At 34.2% G+C, this 24,655-nt stretch overlaps 1 protein-coding gene and 1 pseudogene across 2 annotated transcripts; one reads left to right on the plus strand and one right to left on the minus strand.

Moving 5' to 3' along the window:
* Nucleotides 1–2,678: 2,678 nt before the first annotated feature.
* Nucleotides 2,679–14,755, minus strand: LOC137825721 (uncharacterized). 2 transcript variants are annotated; one of them, XM_068631461.2, is made up of 3 exons: nucleotides 14,258–14,755; nucleotides 3,174–4,588; nucleotides 2,679–2,983 (listed from the first exon to the last, which is right to left on the minus strand). In XM_068631461.2, exons 1-2 carry the CDS (start codon nucleotides 14,606–14,608, stop codon nucleotides 3,203–3,205), a joined length of 1,737 nt encoding a protein of 578 aa, XP_068487562.2. In that variant the 5' UTR covers nucleotides 14,609–14,755; the 3' UTR covers nucleotides 2,679–2,983; nucleotides 3,174–3,202. The 2 variants fall into 2 exon arrangements, with proteins under 2 accessions (XP_068487562.2, XP_068487563.2); XM_068631462.2 differs by having other exon boundaries at nucleotides 2,679–4,588; nucleotides 14,258–14,726.
* A 5,695-nt stretch (nucleotides 14,756–20,450) lies between these two features.
* Nucleotides 20,451–23,912, plus strand: LOC150025538 (uncharacterized; annotated as a pseudogene).
* Nucleotides 23,913–24,655: the final 743 nt, after the last annotated feature.

The following is a 24,655-nucleotide window of genomic DNA, read 5'->3' on the forward strand; positions in this document are numbered from 1 at the left end:
TGACTTGATTGTTGAGATGATTGTTCACAGTGTGAATTGTCTTTTGAGTCCTTGGTCATCTTCTTGGCTACTTGGATTGTATTAGTCGAGTAACCAATGGTATTTTCTGGTTCTTCAAAACCTTGTTGAACCACCTCCCAAAAATCTTGAGATCCTAGAAGGTCTTTCATTTGGATGCTCCAATTGTCATAATTGGTCATCTTTGTTAATCGAGGCAAGGAAAAAATATTGGTTATATTGGTCATAGCTTTGATATCAATTTGTGAACAAAGAATATAAATTTTATTTCACTGCTACTTTTCAAATGAGAATACAATATCTCTAAATAGTCTCAAAATAGACTTCTCAAATTCTATATTGTCTCTCATGAAAGCTATATTGTAAATTATATTTAAAATCATAGTATATATGACATTCAAAATTAGAATTAAAGCTAATAATTATTGACTATTCAAGTTTCAAAATAAAACTGATGACGACTTTGAGTTTAATGCTTGACAGAATTAGCCACTCATGTTGGTCATTACAAGCATGGAAAGCAAGAAAAGAAGATCTAGGATGTTTCTCCTTGACGATTGCCTCCTCTAGGGTTTTTCATCACCTCTTATTCTCCCTATTGATGTCTAGGGTTGTGCCTCACGCCTCACATTTAACCTAGTTGGGTTTGAGCTAAGTGAGTTCTCCCCTGGGCGTGATTGGGCTCGCTTGGGCCAGATCCTCTGGAGCTTCTAAATTGGACGAGTGCTGGAGTGTTCCAACTTTCCCTTTTTTTATCATTGTTTATTCTCCTTTTGCCCTTTCATCTCCATTCTTCCTTAGAATCCTGTAATCTTGTAACTAACACAAATTTGAGAATAAATTGTTTTTATTCAAATTATAATAACAAAATATGTAAAATGTTTATATTCATATATTAGGGGTTATATTATAATTATTTTATGAATTAATATCCATAAGTGCTTGTATTTTAATGTGAAATATTACTAAAATATTACACTTATCAATATAACCTACCAAGAATATTTCCTAATGGAGTTTTATCATGAGCGTGCACATGGCCACCACCAAATGTAGGTCAAGAATATCGAGGGATTTCTAGCAAATCGAGTCATGTATTGTCAAAGTAACTTAGTATCCCTTTGTACAATGTTATGTAAGGAGGCTAAGGTTGCTACCATGAGTTTGAGACTACAATTGAGCTGAGAACCTTGCATAGAAAGTGTCAAATGAATCTATCAAATTTTTGGGAAGGGAATAATACCATTCCAAGGTTTATCCCTTGAGAGTAAATGGGAAAGGTCTGCAATGTACTCCTAGGTTTTTAAAGAAAAGGTTCGGTTGGGTCAATTATACCTTGATATGATGACAAAAAAGAAGGTATGCCTTGATGTGTTCCTTTGGGTCCGACGATGCATCATATTTTTCAATAGAAGGCCACTTCCCCTTTTTAGGAAGTTGTACCTTCGTGACTTTTGGAGTAAAAGGATGGAAACTAGCAAGGTTTGCTTTCATTGTCTCATTTAGTAGTGGCATTAGAAGAACCTTAAAATGTTGTTGTCGATCACGTGCCCTTGATTCCTTTTTAGATAATGACCCTTGAGCCCGATTGAGAAGTCGTTGCATGTTGTTAGTTCGGTGTGCTACCCTTTTAGTTCGGGTATCATGCACTAGTCATCGCCATCCTTGGTAAAGTTGTTTTTTTGTTAAGGTTGGACAGGACTCAATTACTTACTAGGTGTGTTGGGTTTTGTCCTGTAGATTTTTCTCATATCAGTGTGTATTTTGGTCAAGGTTAAGTATTGTGAGTTACTCATGGAAAGCTTACAACTCACGATGTTGGTGTCATATGAGCTCCAAGTTTTTGTCAAATTCGACTTGCATGCCATCTATTGTGTTTTGGAGGCTCACATTCTTTTTAAAGAAACTCTCCATGTTTTCTTTTAGGGCCTTGACGATTGAAAGGTCCATATCAAGTTTTGATGAAGATGATATGACATTTCTACTTTTGGTAAGTACCACAAGACGTATGGTCTAAGAATAGTTTTACCCAAGCCCACATAGTGGACACCAAATGTTTTTACCTGAAATGAGGGTGACTCTCCCAAGGTGGAAAGAGTAATATCCCTTGAAAGCCAAGCTTGAACCTCTAAATATTGATCACCGAGTTGTTGATGAAAACTGAAAAAAGATCCATCTGCCAAAAAAAATCAACATTCAAGTCAAAGAAAAATTATAAAATATGAAAAGTATTAGGTGAGAGAATTGAATGAGTACTTTCGGTAAAATCAATTCGTATTTATAAGTTTTAGAGTCTAGACTGAAATATCCAAAAGATAAGATAAAGAGATATAGTTGATTAGTGAATACTTATTATTCAATAAGTTATAATCAATTGTTATATATATATAATCTAATCTTTGAATTGTTAGGATCATAAAATGTATACAATTATAAATATATTTCTGAATATCTCATATTCGGGTAACCTTAATGTTTCAAATAATAAATATTATTTTGAGCTAGCTGTCATCATAAAAGTCGTCAAATTTCGAAAATTGGGAATGAAATTTCTTGCTTGCATGATTAATACTCAAAAATCGCGGAGGCAGAGATTAATCAGTACCCGGATGCTTTATGTCTTGTAGTATGCCAATATTTTGGCTTCAGAAAGGAGCGTGTAAGAAGCTTGTACACAAGCAACATTTTCATTTACAATCTTGACACTACAACAAAAGTTTGCCAAACAATTTTCACTAGCTAAAATTTAAAAGTAGGCACAGTAAAAGTTTTTGCGTCAATTTTGCCATCTAATCCAACTCTCATGGCCTCTATTGAACATTGATAAATAGATACGATGTTGCAGCTACTTCTTTAGTTTGTCGTACATGTAGACAGTCATTGGTCACATCAGATGGTGTTGCAGCACAACGATGGATTTCTGGCATGTATCCCAGCATCTTCAACAGCAATTCATACAGCATTTCTGAGAAGTACAGATTAGGGGCAATATGTTCAAATTGTAACTCAAAGATCATATTATAAAGCTAAGTGTGGGAATCCCCCTTATGTTAGTTCAAAGTGTTAAAATATTAAACTTTTAATCACATGAAGTACTGAAAAATGAAATTAACGAAGAAAGAAAAAAAAAATGATCACATCTTCTATGGGCTTACTAAATGTCTATGATGTTGGAGCTTGCACATTACGAAGGTATTTGTTTATTTGTTGCAACTGGGTTTTCTGCAGGTGTTATAACTGCACTATCCTGGGGAAGTTTCACCACCGTTTCTTCCTTTGCAGAACTTCCACCAACAGTTTCAGTATTGGCATTACTACATGAACCTGCAGTCTCATCCAGCTGCAATATGACAGATGGCATCTGATCTTTTGTTTTCCCAGCATGATTTTCAATCTCAGAATATGCCATGGACTCTGACACTAGAGTCTCTGTCAAATTTTGAGATGTTGGTTGATGACTTGATCCTGCCATGAATGTTGGTGCTTGTATCTGATCAGCCACAGGACCTGACAGTGGTGCTGTTGATGGTACTTGGACATTGGATAGCACAGTCACAAGGAGATGAGCCAGAAGGTTCCGTGGATCACTAATGCCTAGTGGGACACTTGCACCTTGTGAGACCGGAAAATTATTTGCATTTGGCAGAGAATTAATACCAGGAGAGTGAAGCGGTTTGCTCCCTGCTTCTCCATTCAAAGGCTGGTAGCCATGGACACGCTTGAAATTTGACATGTGCTTTTTCCCCGTCAAGTGACTATTGTAGACAATTAGGGAATCACATTTAACATTGCACAACTCGCATATAAGAGATGTAACCTGCTTATGCTTAGACTTTGGAGGTTCCACCAGTTTTCTTGACCCATCATCACTCCGCATGTATTTACCTCCTCTACCTAGGCTCATCGTACGCTTGAATCCACATCCTTGTATGAAAGAGTTTTCTCTAGGTTCCTCTTGAGGCTCTTCATTTTGAACTTCGGAAACCCCTTCTACATTATTCTGAACCTCTGTTTCATCATTGTGGTTATCAATTGTAGCTTCAGAACCAGCAACTTCGAAAGGTAATCCTTTTATCTCAGATTCTTGAGCTTTCTCATGTTGGATTGTTAAATTTGATTCAGAAGTAGAAATATTTCCACTCTGTTGTCCATTTAGAGCTTTGAGTCTTTGTAGTTCTTCATGTACAATCAAGTTCTTCCTATGCCGCTTTCCATTTTTGTGTTGCTCCAACATTTCGGGAGTATTGCACTCGGCTATACAAATTTCACACCATAACTTACGTTGTTGTGCTTGCAACAGTGCGGATGGAACTTGTGTGGGATTTGGTAATGATGATTGCACACAGACTGATGATGGTTGCATCACTGAAGTGCACCCATCAGCAGCAGGCACATCTGCAACATTAGCAATTGTGGCTTCAGAAGAATGAGATGAGATCTGGCTACCATGACCCCTGCCACGTCCCCTACCACGTCCCCTACCACGATGGTGATTGAATCGGTCACGACCATAGCCTCTAAATGGTCTACGACCCCCGCGACCTGTACCTCTGTATTGAGATGGCACGCTCTGCAGATAAGCATTCAAATATTAACTCTAAGATGGTTGGTGATTCCAAATCTCAGCTACAAAAGATTTATGCAATGTTGAGGTGGGAGGATTAAAAAAATGTGCATGTATAAGTCGCAACATAATCACAAGGGAAGATAGTTTGAGAGAGAGAGAATGACAGAAATAAAGTTCATCCAAATTTGCAAATAATAGATTAAATATAAACAGCATATTGAAATTAGCAGGGATGCATTACAAGAACTTATTAATATTTAATTAATTAGGAAAGCAAATGATGATAGGACAAGGAAACTTTAGGAATGCCACTACATTGAAAGCAGCCTTAAAATTTATGCTTATTTACTTAGCCTATCAAAATTTTAACATGAAATATTAACAAGGTTTCTTGAAATTCTCAACTTCATTGAAAATGAAATTCCTCTAGTGCGTAGCAAGGGACATTTTTACAATGCTCTACATGAATCCCAAGTTGCATAATGAAAGGGAAAAACAACTTGACAGTTTTGATCATGCACCTCAACTGCTTTCATTCACTTCTTTTTTCCCATTGCAAAATTAAAAGATGCAGAGCCAGCATGGATCCAGAATTCAGTAATGTTCCTATGTTCCTATAATTCACCTAGTCTATTTAATCCCCTAATAAATAAGTAAATTTTTCAAGGAAAATATAGAAATAGCAAACAAATATTCATGCAAGGAAGCAGCCAGATCTTCTAGAATTATTCAAAATTTCCCTTTTTTTAAAATAAGATTGCTTGTTGTTGACATCAATGTTGTCAAAATCCTACTCATGATTCCTTGAGTAAGGAAGACACGGCAAGTTGATGCACGCGGCACATACATCGGGAGATGCATAGATCGTAGTGGCATCATGCAGTTGCTCATGAAATTGGCAGATTGTGCACGTCATTGATCCTTTGAAAAGCTAGGGTTCAAGCTAAAAAATCCCGACATGAAAAAAAAAATACCCAACTCATAAGGATGATCCTTTCCCCCATGATTCCCATTTGCAAATCAAAACAAAACCAAACAACTCTCAACAGCTCTCTTATCATTGCTGACACTTCCATCACCATTGTTGTTGTTGAATATTGCAGCATTGATGTTGTTCCAGACATTTACTTCACTATCATCCACCATCAAGTCACCATCTCTAACTCTCAGATCAACAACACCAACACTGCCTTTCAACTGAAGGTGGCTCAAGTCAAGCTCCTAGAAGAGGAAGTGTGTTATATTCTAAAGTATTAGGATTTTATCAGGATTTTATTAGGATTTTATCAGGATTTTATCAGGATTTTATTAGGATTTTATCAGGATTTTATCACTTATTTAATTAGTTAAGATTTTATTAGGATTTTATCATTTATTTAATTAGTTAGGATTTTATTAGGATTTTATAATCTTTAGTACTCTATAAATAGAGTATTGAACTATTATTTGATATATGAATAATATATGCAGTTTGTTTCCTTTTCTCAATTCTCTATCATTGTTCTTGTTCTTGGTATAATCGGAAGCCACCTAAAGGTTCCCTTTGTCCAAAGCCTAATCGTTCTTCGAAATCTCTTACGAGAAGACCTAGACGCTTCTACACACGATCGTTCATATCAATAGAGTACTAAAGATTATAAAATCCTAATAAAATCCTAACTAATTACATAAATGATAAAATCCTAATAAAATCCTAACTAATTAAATAAATGATAAAATCCTAATAAAATCTTAACTAATTAAATAAGTGATAAAATCCTGATAAAATCCTAATAAAATCCTGATAAAATCCTAATACTTTAGAATATAACAAAGTGGTTATCTGAGCAAGGACTGATTGTGCGAGTAGTCATTGCATTTTAATCGATGGGAAAACAAGAAATGTGAGGTGTTAATATTGTGAGAAAGTATTATCACGAGAAATTTATTGATTAAAACATCATTTAGTAGGGACTTCAAAGGATGTTGAAGCATGTATACTAGTTCCTGAAGATGTTAAAAGGATGAATAAACCTTCGAGAAGAACATAAACAGATGGACTGATATGAGGAGGACTATACTTAATTTTTTGGTAAATATTTCCAAGCGAATTGTCCTTTTTTTTTAAAAGTCTATTGATGCTTCTGACATATGTGAAGCAGTTGAAGAAGTTTTCAAGATGATGGATGATGTTTTTAAGGAGGCTAGGGAAGATAATTTTATCCAAATTGTCACCGATAATACACCAAATTACAAGGAAATTGCATACTTATTGATACAAAAAAGAAAGAAGTTATATTAGACACCTTGTGTCAATGTTGGAAGATTTTGAGAAGAAAATACCATTCCATCAATAGTAAAAGTTCACAACCTACATATATTCATGAACAGGTCTTAGTTTCCTTATTGCACAAATTTACTAAAGGAACATATTTGATAAGACCAACCAATACTTTTTTTCTGTTACGAGCCTTCAAAGATAAGGTAAAAAGTAGAATAAAAAATGTAAGGACAGTCCCTCAAAACTGTATTATTTCTCAGAAAACTTCCAAATAACGGAAAATACTTACTTTCACACAGGGCATTCCTTGTCACAACAAACTACAATCCTTTCTATTTTTTCCACCACAAGATAAGAATATATAGACTTTGAAAACGAAAGTCTCAGCCCCCTTCTTGCAACAGTTGTTAAAAGCCAACAGCCAACTAATTCTTAAATTTCTTTCTGTAATAAACTTTCCAGACCCACTCATTACTCCCCTTTCCATCATTTTTCCACTTGTTTGATTTTGAGATGCTTGAATGAAAATAAAGAATCATTTATTAAGATGTTCAGATATAAGGAGTGTCAATCTAGTCAATTTGTATAGACTAGAGATGGAGTGCTTGTGGTTAATTTGATATTGAATAAGGGATTTTGGAAATCTTTTGAATTGCATGAGATGCTCTTCTCCTAATTAAGGTGTTGTGCATGGTGGATTCAGATGAGAAACTAACCATGGGATTTACTTAAGAACTAAGAGAAGATACAAAGTATGTTCAATGGAGTTATTAAAAGGTGAAAATAACTAATTATCTTTCAGTTGTTTGATTTTATAATTTATTTTTTATAGACTTTGTTTGCTGGTTAATTTGTTTATTTTTATCTTTCTTAGCTATTCTCACCCCTTTGGGAAATCATTGATCAAAGATGGGAGAACCAATAGGGTAATTCCATGCAATAGGATATTATCTTAGTCCAATATTGCACTATATTTTTGGATTTAAAGTTGATTATGAAGTGAAGTGTGGAATGCATGATTGTTTTGATAGGTTAGTGCGAGATATTGATGTCACTAAGATTAATGCTCACATTGAGAGTTTCAAAAGCTAATATGTGGTTTTGGGTAGTCTAATAGCTCAATGTGCACTTAAAACCAAAATTTCAGCATAATGGTGGGAAATATGATGATCAAAGTCTACAATTACAAAGGTTTTCTATTAGAGCATTGAGTTTGACTTGTAGTTCTTCTGGTTGCGAGTATAATTGGAGTGTTTTTGAGAGGGTAAGAATTTGCTATCATGCTCTGTTAATTAATTTTATAATTACTTTGGTCCACACCAAGAAAATAAACCGTGTACACTAAAAGACCAAGAATAATGTGATGTTTGTGATGACTAATCAAAGATTGAACAAGAAGAAGAATGTTGGAAAAAAAAATGACTACAACATTGATAATCTTGCTTTCGATGATGAATGCACTGTGGAGGAGAATAAAGAAAATTCAAATTTGGATGCTTTGGATGAAGACATCTTAGTTCAAGTTGGAGAAGATGTTAACACCCATATTGGTTCCAAAGTAATAGAAAAGAATCAGCACCATGAAATGTATTAAAGGTTAGAGACACAATTACTCGTGAGCAAAACATGAAAACATTTACAAGCCACATACACCAAAAACCGTGAAGCAAAAAAGTAAAACATACAAGAGTTTGTAGAGTAAATCAATTCTTAGCCTTCCTTACCCACAACAAAATGTTTATTTTCAAAATTTAACCTCATGATCTAGGTCACAAGGCAAAGAGAAAGGGTACTAGGCATTGAACAAGTATAGTGTTGAATATCAAGCAAGAAGAAATGTAGACTACAAAAATGGGGCAAATTTTGTGTTAAAGATCTCACAATGACTAAGAATATGGTCAAGTCATAATATATAAGAGGGTGTAAACCTCACCTTACAAGCTAGTTTTATGAGGTGAGTTAGGCATAAACCAACTTCCGGATATGGTATTAGAGTTATTCAAAGTCTATCTTAATCAAGTTCATTGGGGTTATCGTGCCACCATTATTCGACTCCTATTAGACCACCCACGAATATCTTATCCCACGCTCAAAATGTTCATTCATCCATATAAGAGAGTGTGTTAGAGAACTCACATCGACTATGGATATGGCCAATCATAATATATATAAGTGGGATGTAAAATCTCACCTTACAAACCGATTTGTGAGGTTGAGTTAGGCATACACTCACCTACTAAGAGTTTTGTTAGTATTTCATGTAAGACACGAATGGGTAATAATTAACTATCCTAGTCTCCTTTGTTTTTAAGTGTTACACTAAAAAGGAAAACAAGGTCAAGAGAAAGGAAAAGAAAGTTGATGAACAAATAAAATAGAGGCATGAAAGTAAGAAAAATTAATCAAACTAGTATTATCTATCTAGAATATGGGCATTGAAAATAGCACTGTAATCTCAACTAATGCAAAAACATAAGCACTCATGTGAAATTAAAAGATAATTTGAGAAGAAGCTTTTTGATACTAATTCGAGGAAAAGCTTTAAGAGTATTAAAAGGAAGCAAATAATAATATCATTAAAATATAAATGCATGTAACAAAAAAATTGCATATTTGGAAAGGATTGTTTTTATCATCACGCTTAGATTAAGGTGAAGATTGCAGTGAGACATATCTTATAACTGGGAAACATTACAAACATTACATTACTATGTTTCTTGTCACTTTCTAAACACATACATTTTTGCCTAGAAGGTAATGTAACTGATTTAACAGTGAAACTTATGTAGATCATGAGATGTACTCAATGTAAATCCAATTCAAATGCACAAAGACCCCATAAATTATTTCAGTATTCCACAACATTTTCCTATACTTTCCAAAGCTCAGCTCAAGTTGAACTTCTTTCAATTTGCATCCTTTAATTTCAATAAGACAACAATATATAGCAATTGGCAAGACTCTTTGTAATATTTCTAGCATCACATTACAAGTTCAGCATGCTAACAACAACAACAACAAAAGAAATTTAAATGGATATGAAACATACATTTCAATACAAGAAAATGGATTACAAGACTAGGTGACACCAAGTAAACTAGGCATTGAAGTGTAGAAAAGCAGAGAGTTCCTTTTAGGGGTGAGGGAGAGGTAAACTTACTTACCTTGTTCATTTGTATTGTTTGATAGTTGAACATATAAAGAGCTATTTCAATGTAGTTGCTCCAAGAATAAGGAGGTGTTCTTGTTTTCAAGTTGTAGTTTGAAAATTCAAGAAAGTGAGTTCTAACAATGGTCTTACCTGTCGGATCCTTTTCACCATGGAAAATCATGTCAGAACTTTGGATGAAGTAGTGGGCAAGATGAAGACAGATTTAGAGTATTAAGAATCATTACCCAATTTTAAAGGAAAACACCCATTGGACTGGTTGGCGCGCGTGCTGAAAATTTGTTCAAGGTGCAAGAAGTAAAACCTTCAAAAAAATTGAAGCTTGGTTTTATTAGTATTGAGGGAAAAGTGGTGAATTGGTTTCAGTATTATAGACAAACATCTAAGAATCCAAGGGATTTTCTGAAGTATTGATGAGAAGATTTAGAGACCAAGGGAGTGGAATACTGTACGCAAGGTTAGCTTCCATACGACAAATGGGAGTAGAGAAATATGTGCAAGAGTTTGAATTATTGGTTTCCCAAGCCAAACCAAATTCAGAGGATCAAATATTGGCATATTTTATGAAGGGCTGATACTTGATGTTTGGTGATACCACATGACCCTAGGGACCTTAGTAGCACTATGGAAATTGCTTGTGATGTGGACGAAGCCGTAAAACAAATGTACAGCATGAGAGAACAGCAAGAACATGAAGTCAATTTAGGTTTTTGTTTTCCAAGAGGATGAGCTATTGTGATTAGAGCAAGGGTGATGAATGTTTCAACCAACACTAGAGCCACCTATGAAGAAACTAAGAGTTCAGATTAGCATCTTCGGTTGCAAAACCAAATTTTCAGAGCAGCGAAGCAAAGTAGCTTGTACCCCTCCCTATACTGAATACATTCAGAAGAGAGAAAATGGAAAATGTTTTCACTGTGAGTTAGCATATGCACATGAACACTGGTGTACTGAAAAAAAAATATACGGGTGGTTATATTGGCTGAGGATGATGAGGTGAGCAATGATGGAGAAATAACCATGTTGAAAGAGGACGTGAGCAATGATGGAGAAATAACCATGTTGAAAGAGGACGATCGTAGTAGTAGTAATAATAATAATAACAATAATAATAAGTCTGAAAAGAAATCTAAGATGGCATGTCAATGGATGGATCTTTCGATATGCACCGTAGGTGGCATGACAATGACATAATTGCAAACTAAGAAGCTAAATGGAAAATTGCAAGGACAAGAAAGTGTGATCTTGATAGATAGTGGTTCTAGTCATAATTTCATATTAAGCAAGGTAGTTAAGAGTTGGGAAATCCAACCTGAAGCAACCCGACCCTATTATGTGAGATTAGAAGATGTGAAAATAAATTCCGCTCAAGGTGGTTGCTGGTGTTTGAGGGTGCAATTGGGACAATATAACATGGAAGGAGATTTTTATTGTTTCAAAGTTGGGGGAGTGGAGTGATTCTTGGTTTGGCTTGGTTGGTCACTTAAGGGGAGATTAAAGAAAAATGAAAAACTTTAAGCATGACTTTCATACATGCAGGGCAAATTATTAAAGCACAAGGAGATACAAGCCTATCCAAACCAATGATATCCCCTAAAGCTCTAAAGAAACTGGCTAAAGAGGAAGTTCACATAATGTTTATGCTGTTGTTTGTAAAGCAAAACAGTTTAGGAGAGGAATAATTGATTACAACCCACGTTAGAATGCTAAAAAGGGAGTAAAAAGAATTTGCAGTAATATTTCAAGAACCTAAAGGACTGTCTCCACTAAAGGATGTAGATCATGTATTCCTACCAAATCAAGAACAAATCCGGTCAGCATAAGACAATGTCGTTACCCCCCATCTGCAGAAAAATAGAGACTCGAGTGGCAGAGACGTTGGAGACTATTATAATAAGGCCAAACAATAACCCATATTCAAGCCCAGTTATATTAGTAAAGAAAAAATATGGCAGTCAGATGTGGACCACCATGCTTTCCCCAAAGCCACTGTACCAAATAAATTCCCTATTACTGTGATAAAAGAAATGTTGAATGAATTAAATGGGGCTGTTTACTTTTCCAAATAGACTTAAGGGCCAGATATCACCAAATTAGGATGCATGAACCAGATATATCGAAAACCACTTTCAGAACACATCAAGGCCATTCTAAATCTTTGGTAATGCCTTTTGGAGTAACTACTCCATCAACTAATTTTCAAAATGCATGAATTATATTATAAATCCTTTCCTTAGAAGGTATGCCCTTTTTTCCTTTGATGATATATTAGTATACATTAGAACATGGGAAGATCATTTGGCACACTTAAGGCAAGCGCTAGCAAAATTGATGGACCATCTGACAAGGATTGGTTTTATCTGCTAGTTCTCCATGGGTTCCTAAATTCGTTCATTAATTTTATACAACTCCTATAAGGGGGTCCATCAGGTACTTCAAGAACCTATAGAAGAATGACGTAATCGTTTTTCTTGAGTAGCATGAAGGAAACAAAAACAAAATATGGAGTAGTTTGTCATATATGTCAAAGAAGTAAATAACAGACTTCATCTCCAGGAGGGTTATTGCAGTCATTGCCAATACTTACAACCATGTGGAATGAAATCTGTTAGGAACCAAGAATTATAAAGAGAAGAAAAGAAAGGTTTTTATAGAATAGAAAGAAAAGAACAAGAAATAGGAGAGCACTCTCTCCTTCAAGGGCTTCCCCTTCACAAAGAGCTAAAGCACAATCTACAAAAATATTACACTGCCCCTCCCCCTCTCTCCTTCTTTCTTATTTATATCTAACTAGCAAATCAAATAACTAACTCATGACTATTCTAATTCTAACTAACTCCTCCTCTATGTGTAAGCTAACAAAATCACTATGGATTTTATTGTGTGTCTTCCTATATCTAAAGGTTTTGATGCAGTGACGGTAGTTGTAGAGAAATTGAGTAAACATGGACATTTCATTTTGCTTAAGCATTTATATACTACAAGATCTATAGATGATATTTCTATTAAAGAAATCATTAGACATCGTGGGTACCAATCTCCATTGTAAGTGATAGAGATCCTAGTTTTATGTCTAGTTAGGCAGGAAATTTTTAGATTATCGAAAACTACTTTGAATATCAGTACAACTTGCCACCCAGATAGGCAAACTGAAGTTAATAATAGAATATAAGAAACCTATCTTGGGTGCTTTTGTTCGGTGCAACCAAAGTTTTTGGCATACTTTATTCCTTGGGCTGAATATTGGTATAATACCAATTTCTAAGGAGCTGCACTCCACATCAAATTTGAAGTGGTTTACAGAAGACCACCTCCTTTAGCTAAATTTGTCCTAGGAGAAACATTAGTGGAAGCGATTACACAAGATCTTATGAGCATAGATGAGGATTTGAAGTGCAGATAAGCATCAAAGAGTTTCTCAGATTTAACCAGGGAATTGGGCCTATCTCAAAATCTGACCAAATAAACAACTTTTTGTGCCAACAAAACTACATCCTAGACTGGCTTCTATTTGGTATTAAAATAAATGGGAACTGATCCTTTAAATTACAACTCCCTGAGCAGACCATGATACACAGTTTTCATGCATCACAACTTAAGAAAACAACAGGGCTCCATCCAGTAGGAAAGGAACTTCCAAATGAATTAAAGGATACTATAGATAATTACCAATCAGTGCATGTTTTTGGCAATTCAAGAAACTCTGTCCTAACAAATACAGAAGGAAAATTTATCACTATCAACCAAATATGAGTCCAATTACTAAGGCTAACAATTAATCATCAAAAGAAGCTTTAACAACAATAAGTCACTCATTTCAGGGCAGATTCTGATTACCAAAGTGAATGTTACATGCATGCCACATTCAAATTCATACGCGAGACACAAGTCTAGCATTTCAGAGATGCAGCATCAGGTAACGTATATGACAGGAAGAACATGACATGACACCAATGTACACATTCATATGCATCATCCCATAAAACATTTAAATAAAAATAAGACAGATGTAAGCACCCACCAGAAAATATTCATCTGAAAAAATGGCTACCTAATTTTTCAGCAATAAGTGAATAACAACATTAAGAGGATACAACCCTACATTTTGTTCTCATACCGTCACAAAAGTTCAAAATGTAAAATGCGATTCCTTCTCATACACTACGAATCAACCAAATAATTTTGCGAATGAGAAAAGAAAATTGGGGAGTGTAAATAAATAAACTGATCATTTTCGCTTTACCAGTTCCCTTGGTAACCCGTCAACGTTCCCCACAAGCTGCGCGAGAGCTCCCGCTATGGCTGCCACTGCTGCAGGGTTTAAGGAACCTTGAACCGGCGTAGGGTGGACCGGGTTCAGCGCGTGAGGGTGTGAGGGTTGTGTAGAATGAGGCGGCTCAGGGGCGATTGGGATCGAATTGGGGTGTTCTTGGAATTGGGCTTGGTTATCTTGTGCATAACTATTATTATTATCATTATCATTACTATTACTATAGGGATAACAAGGCTGTGATGATTGATCATAGGATGAAGTTTGAGATGGGTCGTGGCCATGTTGTTGTTGTTGATGCTGTTGGTAGCCAGAAGAATCCATAGATACAAAAGAAGAGATTTTGTTGAGTAGGAGATTGAGGATGATGCTGCAGTATAGTGTTTTTCATGAGAAAATAAACGGCTAAGGTAACAACATTTATGCTTTCTTGTCACCGCCCGTGTTTGGTACTTTCTTGTGAGGTAATATAATTGAATTCCAATAACTAGCTTTCTTAATTAGTTTTTCAACCTACACTAACATTATTATTATTATTATTATTATTATTTATTTGTATTTAGGATTTAAATTTGTTCTTAAAAATTTATTATTCAACATAAGTGACACATTTCCTTTTTTTTTACAATAAAAAATTATAATTTTCGTATAAAAATTTTCATTTATTTTATTTTATTTAAATTATGTTATTGATTAAAGTAATTAAATATATATATATATATAAAACATATCAACTTTAGTATAAAATTATGATTAGCGTCGAAGAAATGGCTAATAATTATTTACGAAGTAAAATTACTTCAAAGTTAATTATATATTAATGTTCAATTATTATTAAAGATAAAATTTTATTTGTTAAAATTTTATTTTTTTATTATACTAAGAGTGAAATATGTTTATACTTATTATATATTAAATCAACTATTTACTCAAAGCAAAATATATATATATATATATAAATTAAGCGCATATTTTTTAATGGATATTTTATAAATAAGAATACATAATTTTTAATCAATTAGTTAATTTTCATTAAAAAAATAATAATATTATTATTATTCAAGTCTTTCCAAAATTTACAACATAATTATTTTTTATTATTAGTATATCTCAAATATTATATATTTTTATTTTATTTTTAATTTACGGTGGGTCACACTTTCTATATTTTTTAGTAGTGTATAACTCAAATTAAATTTTTATTATTTTTTACTATGTAGGTTTCGTTAAGTTTTATAGTTAGACTAATTAGGAATAATAAGACACTGAATGCTCTAATTAGGATTCTCAAATCTTTTGGTTGGAACAATTATGGTTTTATGCTTTGTTTATTTTATCTTTACTCTTCTAGAAAAATAATAAGTCAACTTGTACAAGAACTTGTATGAACTAGCTACAACTTATTTAAGTCAACTTACAATAAGGAAGGATTGAGGGTAACTCGTTTAAGAAAGTTATGAGGCGCTTAAGTGAAAGGTATGTGAGTTACATTCTCCAACTTATCATAAATTAAGAATGTGTGTGGATTAGGGACATGTTATTGTTGTCGTCAATGTCGTTGCTTAGCCTAAAGGAACACTTTGAGAATGTGTCAAAAAGAAAAACCAAACTTCAAATGTTATAAATTAAGGGTTAGACAACATACAACTTTGTAACCCTTAAAGGCAATACCCCTGATAATCCTTGGTAAACACACATTAAAATATTTGTGTACTTTAATTTTTTTTCTTAAACTAAAACACCTTAATGTTAAAGGTAGATGAAGTTATTTGTATCATCTATTTGTTATGATACTGGAATTTAGTCAACCTTATAAATCAGTTTTGGGATTCGTTAAAGAACATATAACAATCTAGAGAAATTAACTAAAATCCTTATTGTGAATCAGGGAAATATTTGTTTAAGGTATTCTCAATCTAATTATTGTTTTAACTAGATATTTAAGGAATGAGGAAGATTTCTTAATGATTCGGAGAAACAAAATTAACATACTACAACTTATAAAATGATTATTCTTGAATGAGAAATATTTCGACCATAAATAGTCATACAAAGCAAACAGAAAATGTGATAAATAAGGAACCTACTATAAACAAACTTTTAAATAGTAAGACCTATTTTAACCAAGAAATCTCATATAAGGTGGTATTTTATTTATTGGCTAATATGGACTAAATCCTAACAATTTCTCCGTTAAACTAAATGTTCAAATAATTTAGTTTATATTATTCTTTACACAAACACCAAGCATAGTATATAGCTTCAAAAAAGTCATTCAACTTAAGAGGTTTTGTCATCAAATCAATTATTTGTTCCAAAGTAGTACAATAAACTAGCTTTATCAACCTTCCCATGCAAGCTATAAAAGAAAAAAAAATGAACATCTATATGATTGTTATGACCATGCATTACTAGATTTCTTGAGAGCTTAGTTGCAAAACTACTATCACAATGGATAAAAATATCTTGTTGAGTTTGATCCAATGTTTTTAGCACTCATTAGTACAAAAAACTTCATTAACGACTCCCTTTAAAGGCAGTTAGAAAAGAACCATCGTAATAACCGAGGCAATGGCAAATCCGTAAATATTTTGATTTTTTTGGCTTTTTAACGACGATTCCTTCCTAAACCATCGTTAAAAGTGACATTATCGCGACGGTTCTCCCAGAACCGTCGTTAAAAGTAGGTTTTTTTTCTCCATCAGCGCATTCCCTCTTCTCTCACTTCTCTCACATTCAGTTTTCCATCTTCTCTTACTTCTCACCTGCACCGACCGACTACCTCACCTTCGCGCCACCGCCCGTGTCGCCTCGTCACAGCGTTGCACTCACCCCGAGCTCGCCCCGCGTCGACCCGACTCCCCCGCCAAGCCCTGCACATGCGCAAAATTGTCGTGCCCCTGCAGCTGCGCGAAACCGCCATGTCGCGCCCCTCCAGCTGTGCGAAACCGCCGCACCGCGTCCATGCCTGTGCAACCAGCTCCCCCACGCCAGCACGCCTCCTTGCTGAATCGTTCGTTAACAAAGTTCTCGCGCGAGTTTCTTTTCAGCTTCGTTTCACTTTTGAGGTTAGTATATTTTTATTTATTATTTAATTATATATTAAATATTATTAACTATATTTTGAAATTGTTTGTTTTGAGTTAGATATTGATTTTATATATTGAACGTACTGAGTCTGAGTCCGAATGTGTCCGACCTTCGACAATCTGAATTTAGTTTTTAATGATTAGATATTGTTTTTATAACTTTGAATGAACTGATTTTGAGTCCAGAGGTGTCCGACCTTCGGCAGTTTTGATTTAGTTTTTAATGATTATATATTGTTTTGACATATTGAACGCATTGGTACTGAGTCCGGAGGTGTCCGACCTTCGGCAATTTTGATTTATTTTTTAATGATTACATATTATATTGAATGCATTGGTTCTGAGTCCGCATTGGTTCTTAGTCTAGCAAATTCATGGATCAGAGTTGGATTAATACACCACGAACAAGTGATGCTTACGAAAAAGGAGTGGAAGAATTCATACAGTTCGCAGAACATAATGTCGTTAGTTGTAATAATGGAGTAAGAATAAGGTGTCATTGTGTCAATTGTTTGAATAGAATGATATTGAGTGTTTCCGGAATTAGAGAACATCTTTTGTGTGATGGATTTTTGAAAAGTTATACAACATGGACATGGCATGGTGAATTGTTAGACTTGCCAAGTGTGCGCGGAGCTTCGGAGGAAGTTCATTTCTCAATAGATGATAAATTAGAAGACATGATTCGTGATATGGGAGCAGAATCTTTTGCTAATGTAGTTTTCGAAAATATGTCTAATGATGCGGAGACTCCTTTGTATACTGGTTCAACTAACTTCACATGATTATCAACAATGTTAAGGTTGATGAATTTGAAGGCAATGGATGGATGGACAGACAAAAGTTTTACAGAATTGCTTCAATTGCTTAAGGACATGCTTCCAGAAGGAAATACCTTGTCCAATCGAAATTATGAGGCAAAAAAAAAAATACTTTGTCCAATGGGTATGGAGTATAGAAAAATACATTCAAGTCCTAACGATTGTATTTTATACAGAAATGAGTATGAAGATTTAAGAAGATGTCCCAGGTGTGGTTTGTCACGTTATAAGGTTAAAGTTGGTCAGAATGATGACATTGATGAATTGACAAAGGAAGGTCCTCCTGCTAAGGTTGTTTGGTATCTTCCAATAATTCCAAGGTTTAAGCGTTTGTTTGCAAATGCAGATGACGCTATAAACCTTAGGTGGCATGCAGATAATAGAAAATGTGATGGATTACTTCGTCATCCTGCTGATTCTTTGCAGTGGAAGAATATTGATAAAGAATTTCCTGAATTTGGAAAAGAATCAAGAAACTTAAGACTTGGATTGGCAACTAATGGAATGAATCCCTTTGGAAATTTAAGTAGTAATCATAGTTCATGGCCCGTTTTGTTAGTGATTTACAACTTACCTCTTACTTTGTGTATGAAGCGCAAATACATGATGTTATCTATGATGATCTCTGGTCCAAAACAACTTGGAAATGACATAGATGTTTATCTTAATCCATTGATTGAAGATTTGAAGTTATTATGGAATGAAGGAGTTTATGTGTTTGACGCATTTAAGAATGAATCTTTTCGATTGCATGCGATGTTGTTTTGTACTATCAATGACTTCCCTACATATGGGAACTTGTCAGGTTATAGTGTGAAAGGTCATATAGCATGTCCAATATGTCAAGACAGGACATTTTATGAGCAGTTGAAACATGGAAGGAAAACCGTGTATCTTGGGCATCGTAGATTTCTAAAGAAATATCATCTGTATCGTAGATTGAAAAAAGCTTTTAACGGATACCAAGAACATGACATTTGTCCCATTCCCTTAAGTGGTGTTGACATTTATGAAAAAATAAAGAATGTTAATGTGACTTTTGGAAAAATGAAGAAGAACCAAACTGTGAGTGAAATATGGAAGAAGAGATCAATCTTTTTTTATCTTCCGTATTGGTGTAAGTTAGATGTCAGACACTGTCTAGATGTAATGCACGTAGAAAAGAATGTGTGTGAAAGTCTAATAGGAACACTTGTGAACATTAAAGGCAAAACAAAGGATGGTGTGAATGCACGTCTGGATTTGATTGAGATGAATATACGAGAGGAATTGGAACCGAGAGAAGTTGGTAAACGTACATACTTGCCTGCAGCGTGTTACACTTTGTCAAAGAAAGAGAAAACAAGTTTTTGTGAATGTCTTAAAGGTGTTAAGGTACCACAAGGCTACTCTTCAAATGTGAAGAGTTTTGTATCTATGAATGATTTGAAACTAATTGACTTAAAGTCACATGATTATCACGTTCTAATGCAACAATTACTACCGATGGCTATTCGTGGAATCTTGCCAAAAAATGTTAGGCATACAATCACTCGACTATGTTCATTTTTCAATTCCATATGTAGTAAAGAGATTAACTCTCAGAAGTTGGATGAACTTAAAGAAGAAATAATTGTTATCTTGTGTCAACTTGAGATGTTTTTTCCTCCATCTTTTTTTGATATTATGATACACTTGGTTGTTCATCTTGTAAGAGAAATCAGATTGTGTGGGCCAATTTATATGCAATGGATGTATCCAGTTGAACGATACATGAAGATTTTGAAGGGATATGTGAAGAATCAATGTCGTCCGGAAGCTTCCATTATTGAAAGATACATTTCAGAAGAATCTATTGAGTTTTGTTCCGAGTACATGTCAAAAGCAAAATGTATAGGAGTTCCTGAAAAAGGTTGGCACTCTCGTAGATTCATAAGTAAATCTTCAAAAGGTGTACATGTCATAAGCAAATCTAGAGAAGAGGTTCTGCAAACACACTTGTATATATTGAATAACACTGATGAGGTGTTACCATACTTAGATACACACAAAGACATTGTCAAATGTAAAAATCCAAGACAATCAGAAAAATGGGTGTTAATTGAGCATAACAAAACTTTCATGTCATGGTTTAAGCAACAAATAATGAATGATCCATCAGCATCTGAAACATTAGCATGGCTTGCAAACGGTCTCAAATTTGATGTTTTATGTTGTTCTGGCTATGAAGTAAATGGTTGTTTGTTTTACACAAAGTCTCAGGACGATAGGAGTACAATGAAAAATAGCGGAGTCACCTTGGAGGCAAAGTCTATGCAGTTTTCAACTACAAAGGATCAAAATCCTGTTGTGGGATCAATGCCTTATTATGGTGTCATAGTAGAGATTTGGGAAGTTAATTATACCAAGTTTACTGTACCTGTTTTCAAATGCAAGTGGGTTGACAATAAGACTGGTGTCAAAGTTGATGAATCAGGAATGACTTTGGTTGACTTTCGAAAGATAGGTTATCATGACGAACCATTCATAATGGCACATCAAGCTTCCCAAGTTTTCTATATCCAAGATCCTACATCTGACCACTAGTTTGTTGTGCTACATGGAAAAAAACAACATAATGACCCAAAAGATACAAACAATGACATTTGTGAGATTGAATCACTTACAAGAACGACCATCAATAAAGAGTACGAGGATGTTGTTGATGTTGTACATGCAACTCGAAATGATCATGACGAAGGAATATATATTTGTATGTGCATGTGATTCATGTTTAGTTTTACAATATATAATTTTAATTATATTTCATATTCTTGATGCTTATCATATTTGTTTGATAACAGGAACATGGCAAATGATAAAGTTTCTCGTTCAAAAACTGGTAGAGGACCTACAAGATTAAAGAATATGTTTAAGAAGATAAATAAAGATGACAAAATACCTTTGTCTATTGATATCCACACTGGTGTGGCCACTGGGCAATATGCAAAGAAATATAGGAGTTATCTCGGAGTACTGTCTCATGAAAGGATCTCTATCTTAACTGAGTCCTGGGATCACGTGACTGAGCAGGAGAAAAACATGATTTGACAAGATATTCTGGTATGTAATTGTTTTTACTTTGTTCAATCTAAAGTTCTTTTATACTTTGTTCTTGTTTATGAACTAATTCTTTCAAATAATGTAGACGCATTACAAGATCCCGAATGTGGAAACCTTGAAAGCGAAGGTTCTTTCTTATGTGGGTGTCAAGTTTTGTCAGTTCAAATCAAAATTGACAACAGATTATATATAAGGTCAAAGGAAAGAAAAAAATCCGTGTACAAAATATGCATCCCTTGATGAAGAAACTTGGCAACAGTTTGTAAAGATTCGAAAAACTGAAAAATGGCAGGTTAATATCACTTTTATATTTGAATATAGCTTATATTAACGTATTATTAAATTTTGAATGTTATGATAGGAGGTTCGGAACAAAGCAAAAGTCAGTCAAGCACATAATGATACCCTACACTTATTGTCCCATGGTGGTTATAAGTTGTTAGAGCAGAAGATGCTTGAAGAAAAGATTAAAGTACGTTCTACTTGCATTGAGGAAATGAATAGTGTAGATTCTTTGAGACCTCCATCCCCACCACCCCGACATGAGATGTGGAAGGGTGCCCGTATAAACCCATTAAGGACATGGAGTTCTAAGTCTACAGAACACACAGTTGATCGAATTGTAAGAAATATGTTTTCTGTGTTATTTTAAATTCAATGTGTTGAAGTTTGACAATTTCTTTTCATTTGTTTTAGGATTCTCTTGCTGAGCAATCAACACAGGGGACTTTTAATCCATGTGGTTGCAATGATATTCTTAATGTTGCTCTCGGACGACCTGAGCACCCTGGACGTGTTCGTGTAGCTGGATATGGGGTTGGGATTCGCTCATACTTTGGACATTCATCACATAGCAAGGAACAATTGTCCAATCAACCTAGCCAAGAGTATTTACTACAATTACGTGAGCAGTTAAAGGTTGAGGTAACTCAAGAGCTTAAAGAAAGCCTCATGGAGAAGTTTAATGTGCGAATGGAAATGGAGTTCAAAAGGCAGTGGGAGGGTTTAGGACTCTCTCAACCTCCACCTACTATGGTAAAAGATGAACCAACTCCGCCTCCTATTAAGAAAGTCAGCACTAAAGGGAGTTGTTCGGCGGTTGATCTATCGGGGGATGACTTTAGCTCAACTAGCCAATGCGAGTTATATGTTGAGTGTAATTCTTTGACCCGATTCGTTGCCTTGGGTAAGTGTTATGAAGGGGTCACAATGTTACACAATCTGCGTCTTCCTTCTAATTTCATGAAGGTCACGGTGGAGAAGGTCCTTTATGGTGATCTTGTAGTTCATGTGCCGACATCAGAGGTCACAATTGTAGTAGATGCATTACATACTTTCGTTGTCTGGCCTAGACATCTCGTCAGACCTATAGACTCTATAGTATATCTTTGCACTAATACTAATAGAATTATATATCAGATATATTACATTCTAACTAATTTAAATATTTGTTTGTTTATTGATGAGTAGCAGGAACCTAAGACAAAATTGCCTCGGCGAAAGAAGAAAATATTCTCTATTGATGATCCTGTGGCGGCATTGGTGGAAGTTGCTACAAAATTAGATACAACCATCTTAGAGGTTCGTGGGATGCCAATGTTTTTGGAAGGCATAGTAATCTACCGTTGTACGTTCACATGTTTGATTTGTTGGACCTTGCATCCGGAGATCAAAAGATTAACATAACAGTTCTGCAATTATGGATGATGTAAGTTCAAATATTAAAATCTTTATACTTTTGATTTATTAAATATATTAGTACTAACTTATTCAAATTTAGGTATCTTTTTGGATTATGCTTGGATGAGGGGAAACACAATATATATGGGTTTTTAGACCATCAAGTCATTCAATTAATTGGAAACAAGAAATCGGAAACACAAACATACATCACCACTGCCTTAAAGAATGGTGGAAAACAAATTTATTTTGCTCCGTACATCCATGAGTAAGTTCTTATTTATTAAATAAGTTTTAATAAATTATGAAATAAGAGAAACTAATTAACTGATTTGTTATACAGGCGTCATTGACAACTATTGGTCATATCTGTTCAAGATCATACCGCTGAATGGTTTTGCTCATTGCATAAAAAACCCCTACCTATTTTAAAAACATTATAGATAGGTACGACAATTTCATTTAACACTTATTATTACTTATACATTATATAATGTTATGTATTCTAACATGAAATCTTATTATTTTAGTGCTTACTCTGGATATAATATGTTGTGTGGGAGGAGAACTTCAAACGCACAAAAACTCACTTGGATGTACCTTAAGGTATTTAAAGTATATTTGTTCACTCAATTTAATGTGTTTCACTCATTTATTTAATACATTTATTTTCACATGCAGTCCAATAGGCAATCTGGAAATTATGAGTGCGGTTATTATGTTATGCAGTGGATGTTGACTATTTTGCAAGCTGAAATTAATAAAGGTTGGGATCAGGTAATACCTCAATACAATAAACACTTTAAAATTTGGGATTTATTATTCATGCACTAATTCAAAAAATTTCAAATGTCACAGTTGTTCAACGACCAACACCCGCTAGATTCGAAAGCATTGGAGTATGTGAGAACAACATGGTCAAAGTATTTTGTAACCATGTATAATACCTTAGGATAGATAAATCATTAGAATGCATACTTTTTTATATATTAGCAAAATTTTTTGTATAATGTTATCATTTGTTGTATGTATTTTTCATATTTAAATTATAATTTTAAATGTTTTGATTTTTTGGAATTGGAAATTTTATGAAGGTTTGTGATTTATTAAAAAACCAATTTGTTTTTAAAAAAAAACCAAGATATAACGACGGTTCCAGAGGGAACTGTCTTTAAAAGTGACTACATACAACGACGGTCCGTCTTTAAAAGTCATTTAATTTTTTTTAAAAAAAAACTATTTAACAACCACTTATAACGATGGTTGAAGAAACGTCGTTAAAAATCAGGTTTTTAACGAGGATTTAAGAACCGTCATTAAAAATCACAACTTTATAACGACGTCTGCAATAACGATAGTTCTTGAACCGTCTTTACATGTCGTTTTTAACCATCGTTAATTTACCTTTTTGTACTAGTGACTATTTTTACCAAATTTCTTGATAAGCACATGCAACATGCAACACTAGGAATCAATTTAGCTTCAATTGTAGACAAACTCACAATGGATTGTTTCTTAGAACACCATGATATAACTCCTAAAGCAAATAGAAAAATGTATCCTAATGTAGTTTTTATCTTCTAAATCACCTACATCAATATCAATGTATTCCATAAGACCATTATATTTCTCCGTTTTTATAGAAAACTTCGTACTGAGTTGTTCCTTGCAAATACCTTAACACTTTCTTTGCTAGTTGT

Source organism: Phaseolus vulgaris, chromosome 8 (assembly GCF_051622355.1).
Source record: "Phaseolus vulgaris cultivar YP4 chromosome 8, ASM5162235v1, whole genome shotgun sequence".
Classification (NCBI taxonomy): Eukaryota; Viridiplantae; Streptophyta; class Magnoliopsida; order Fabales; family Fabaceae; genus Phaseolus; species Phaseolus vulgaris.

Coding starts and splice junctions, on each gene's coding strand:
- LOC137825721 (XM_068631461.2), bottom strand. CDS start 14,608: ATGGATTCTTCTGGCTACCAACAGCATCAACAACAACAACATGGCCAC. Junction 4,589..14,257: donor ACGGGTTACCAAGGGAACTG/GTAAAGCGAAAA, acceptor GCTTATCTGCAG/AGCGTGCCATCTCAATACAG.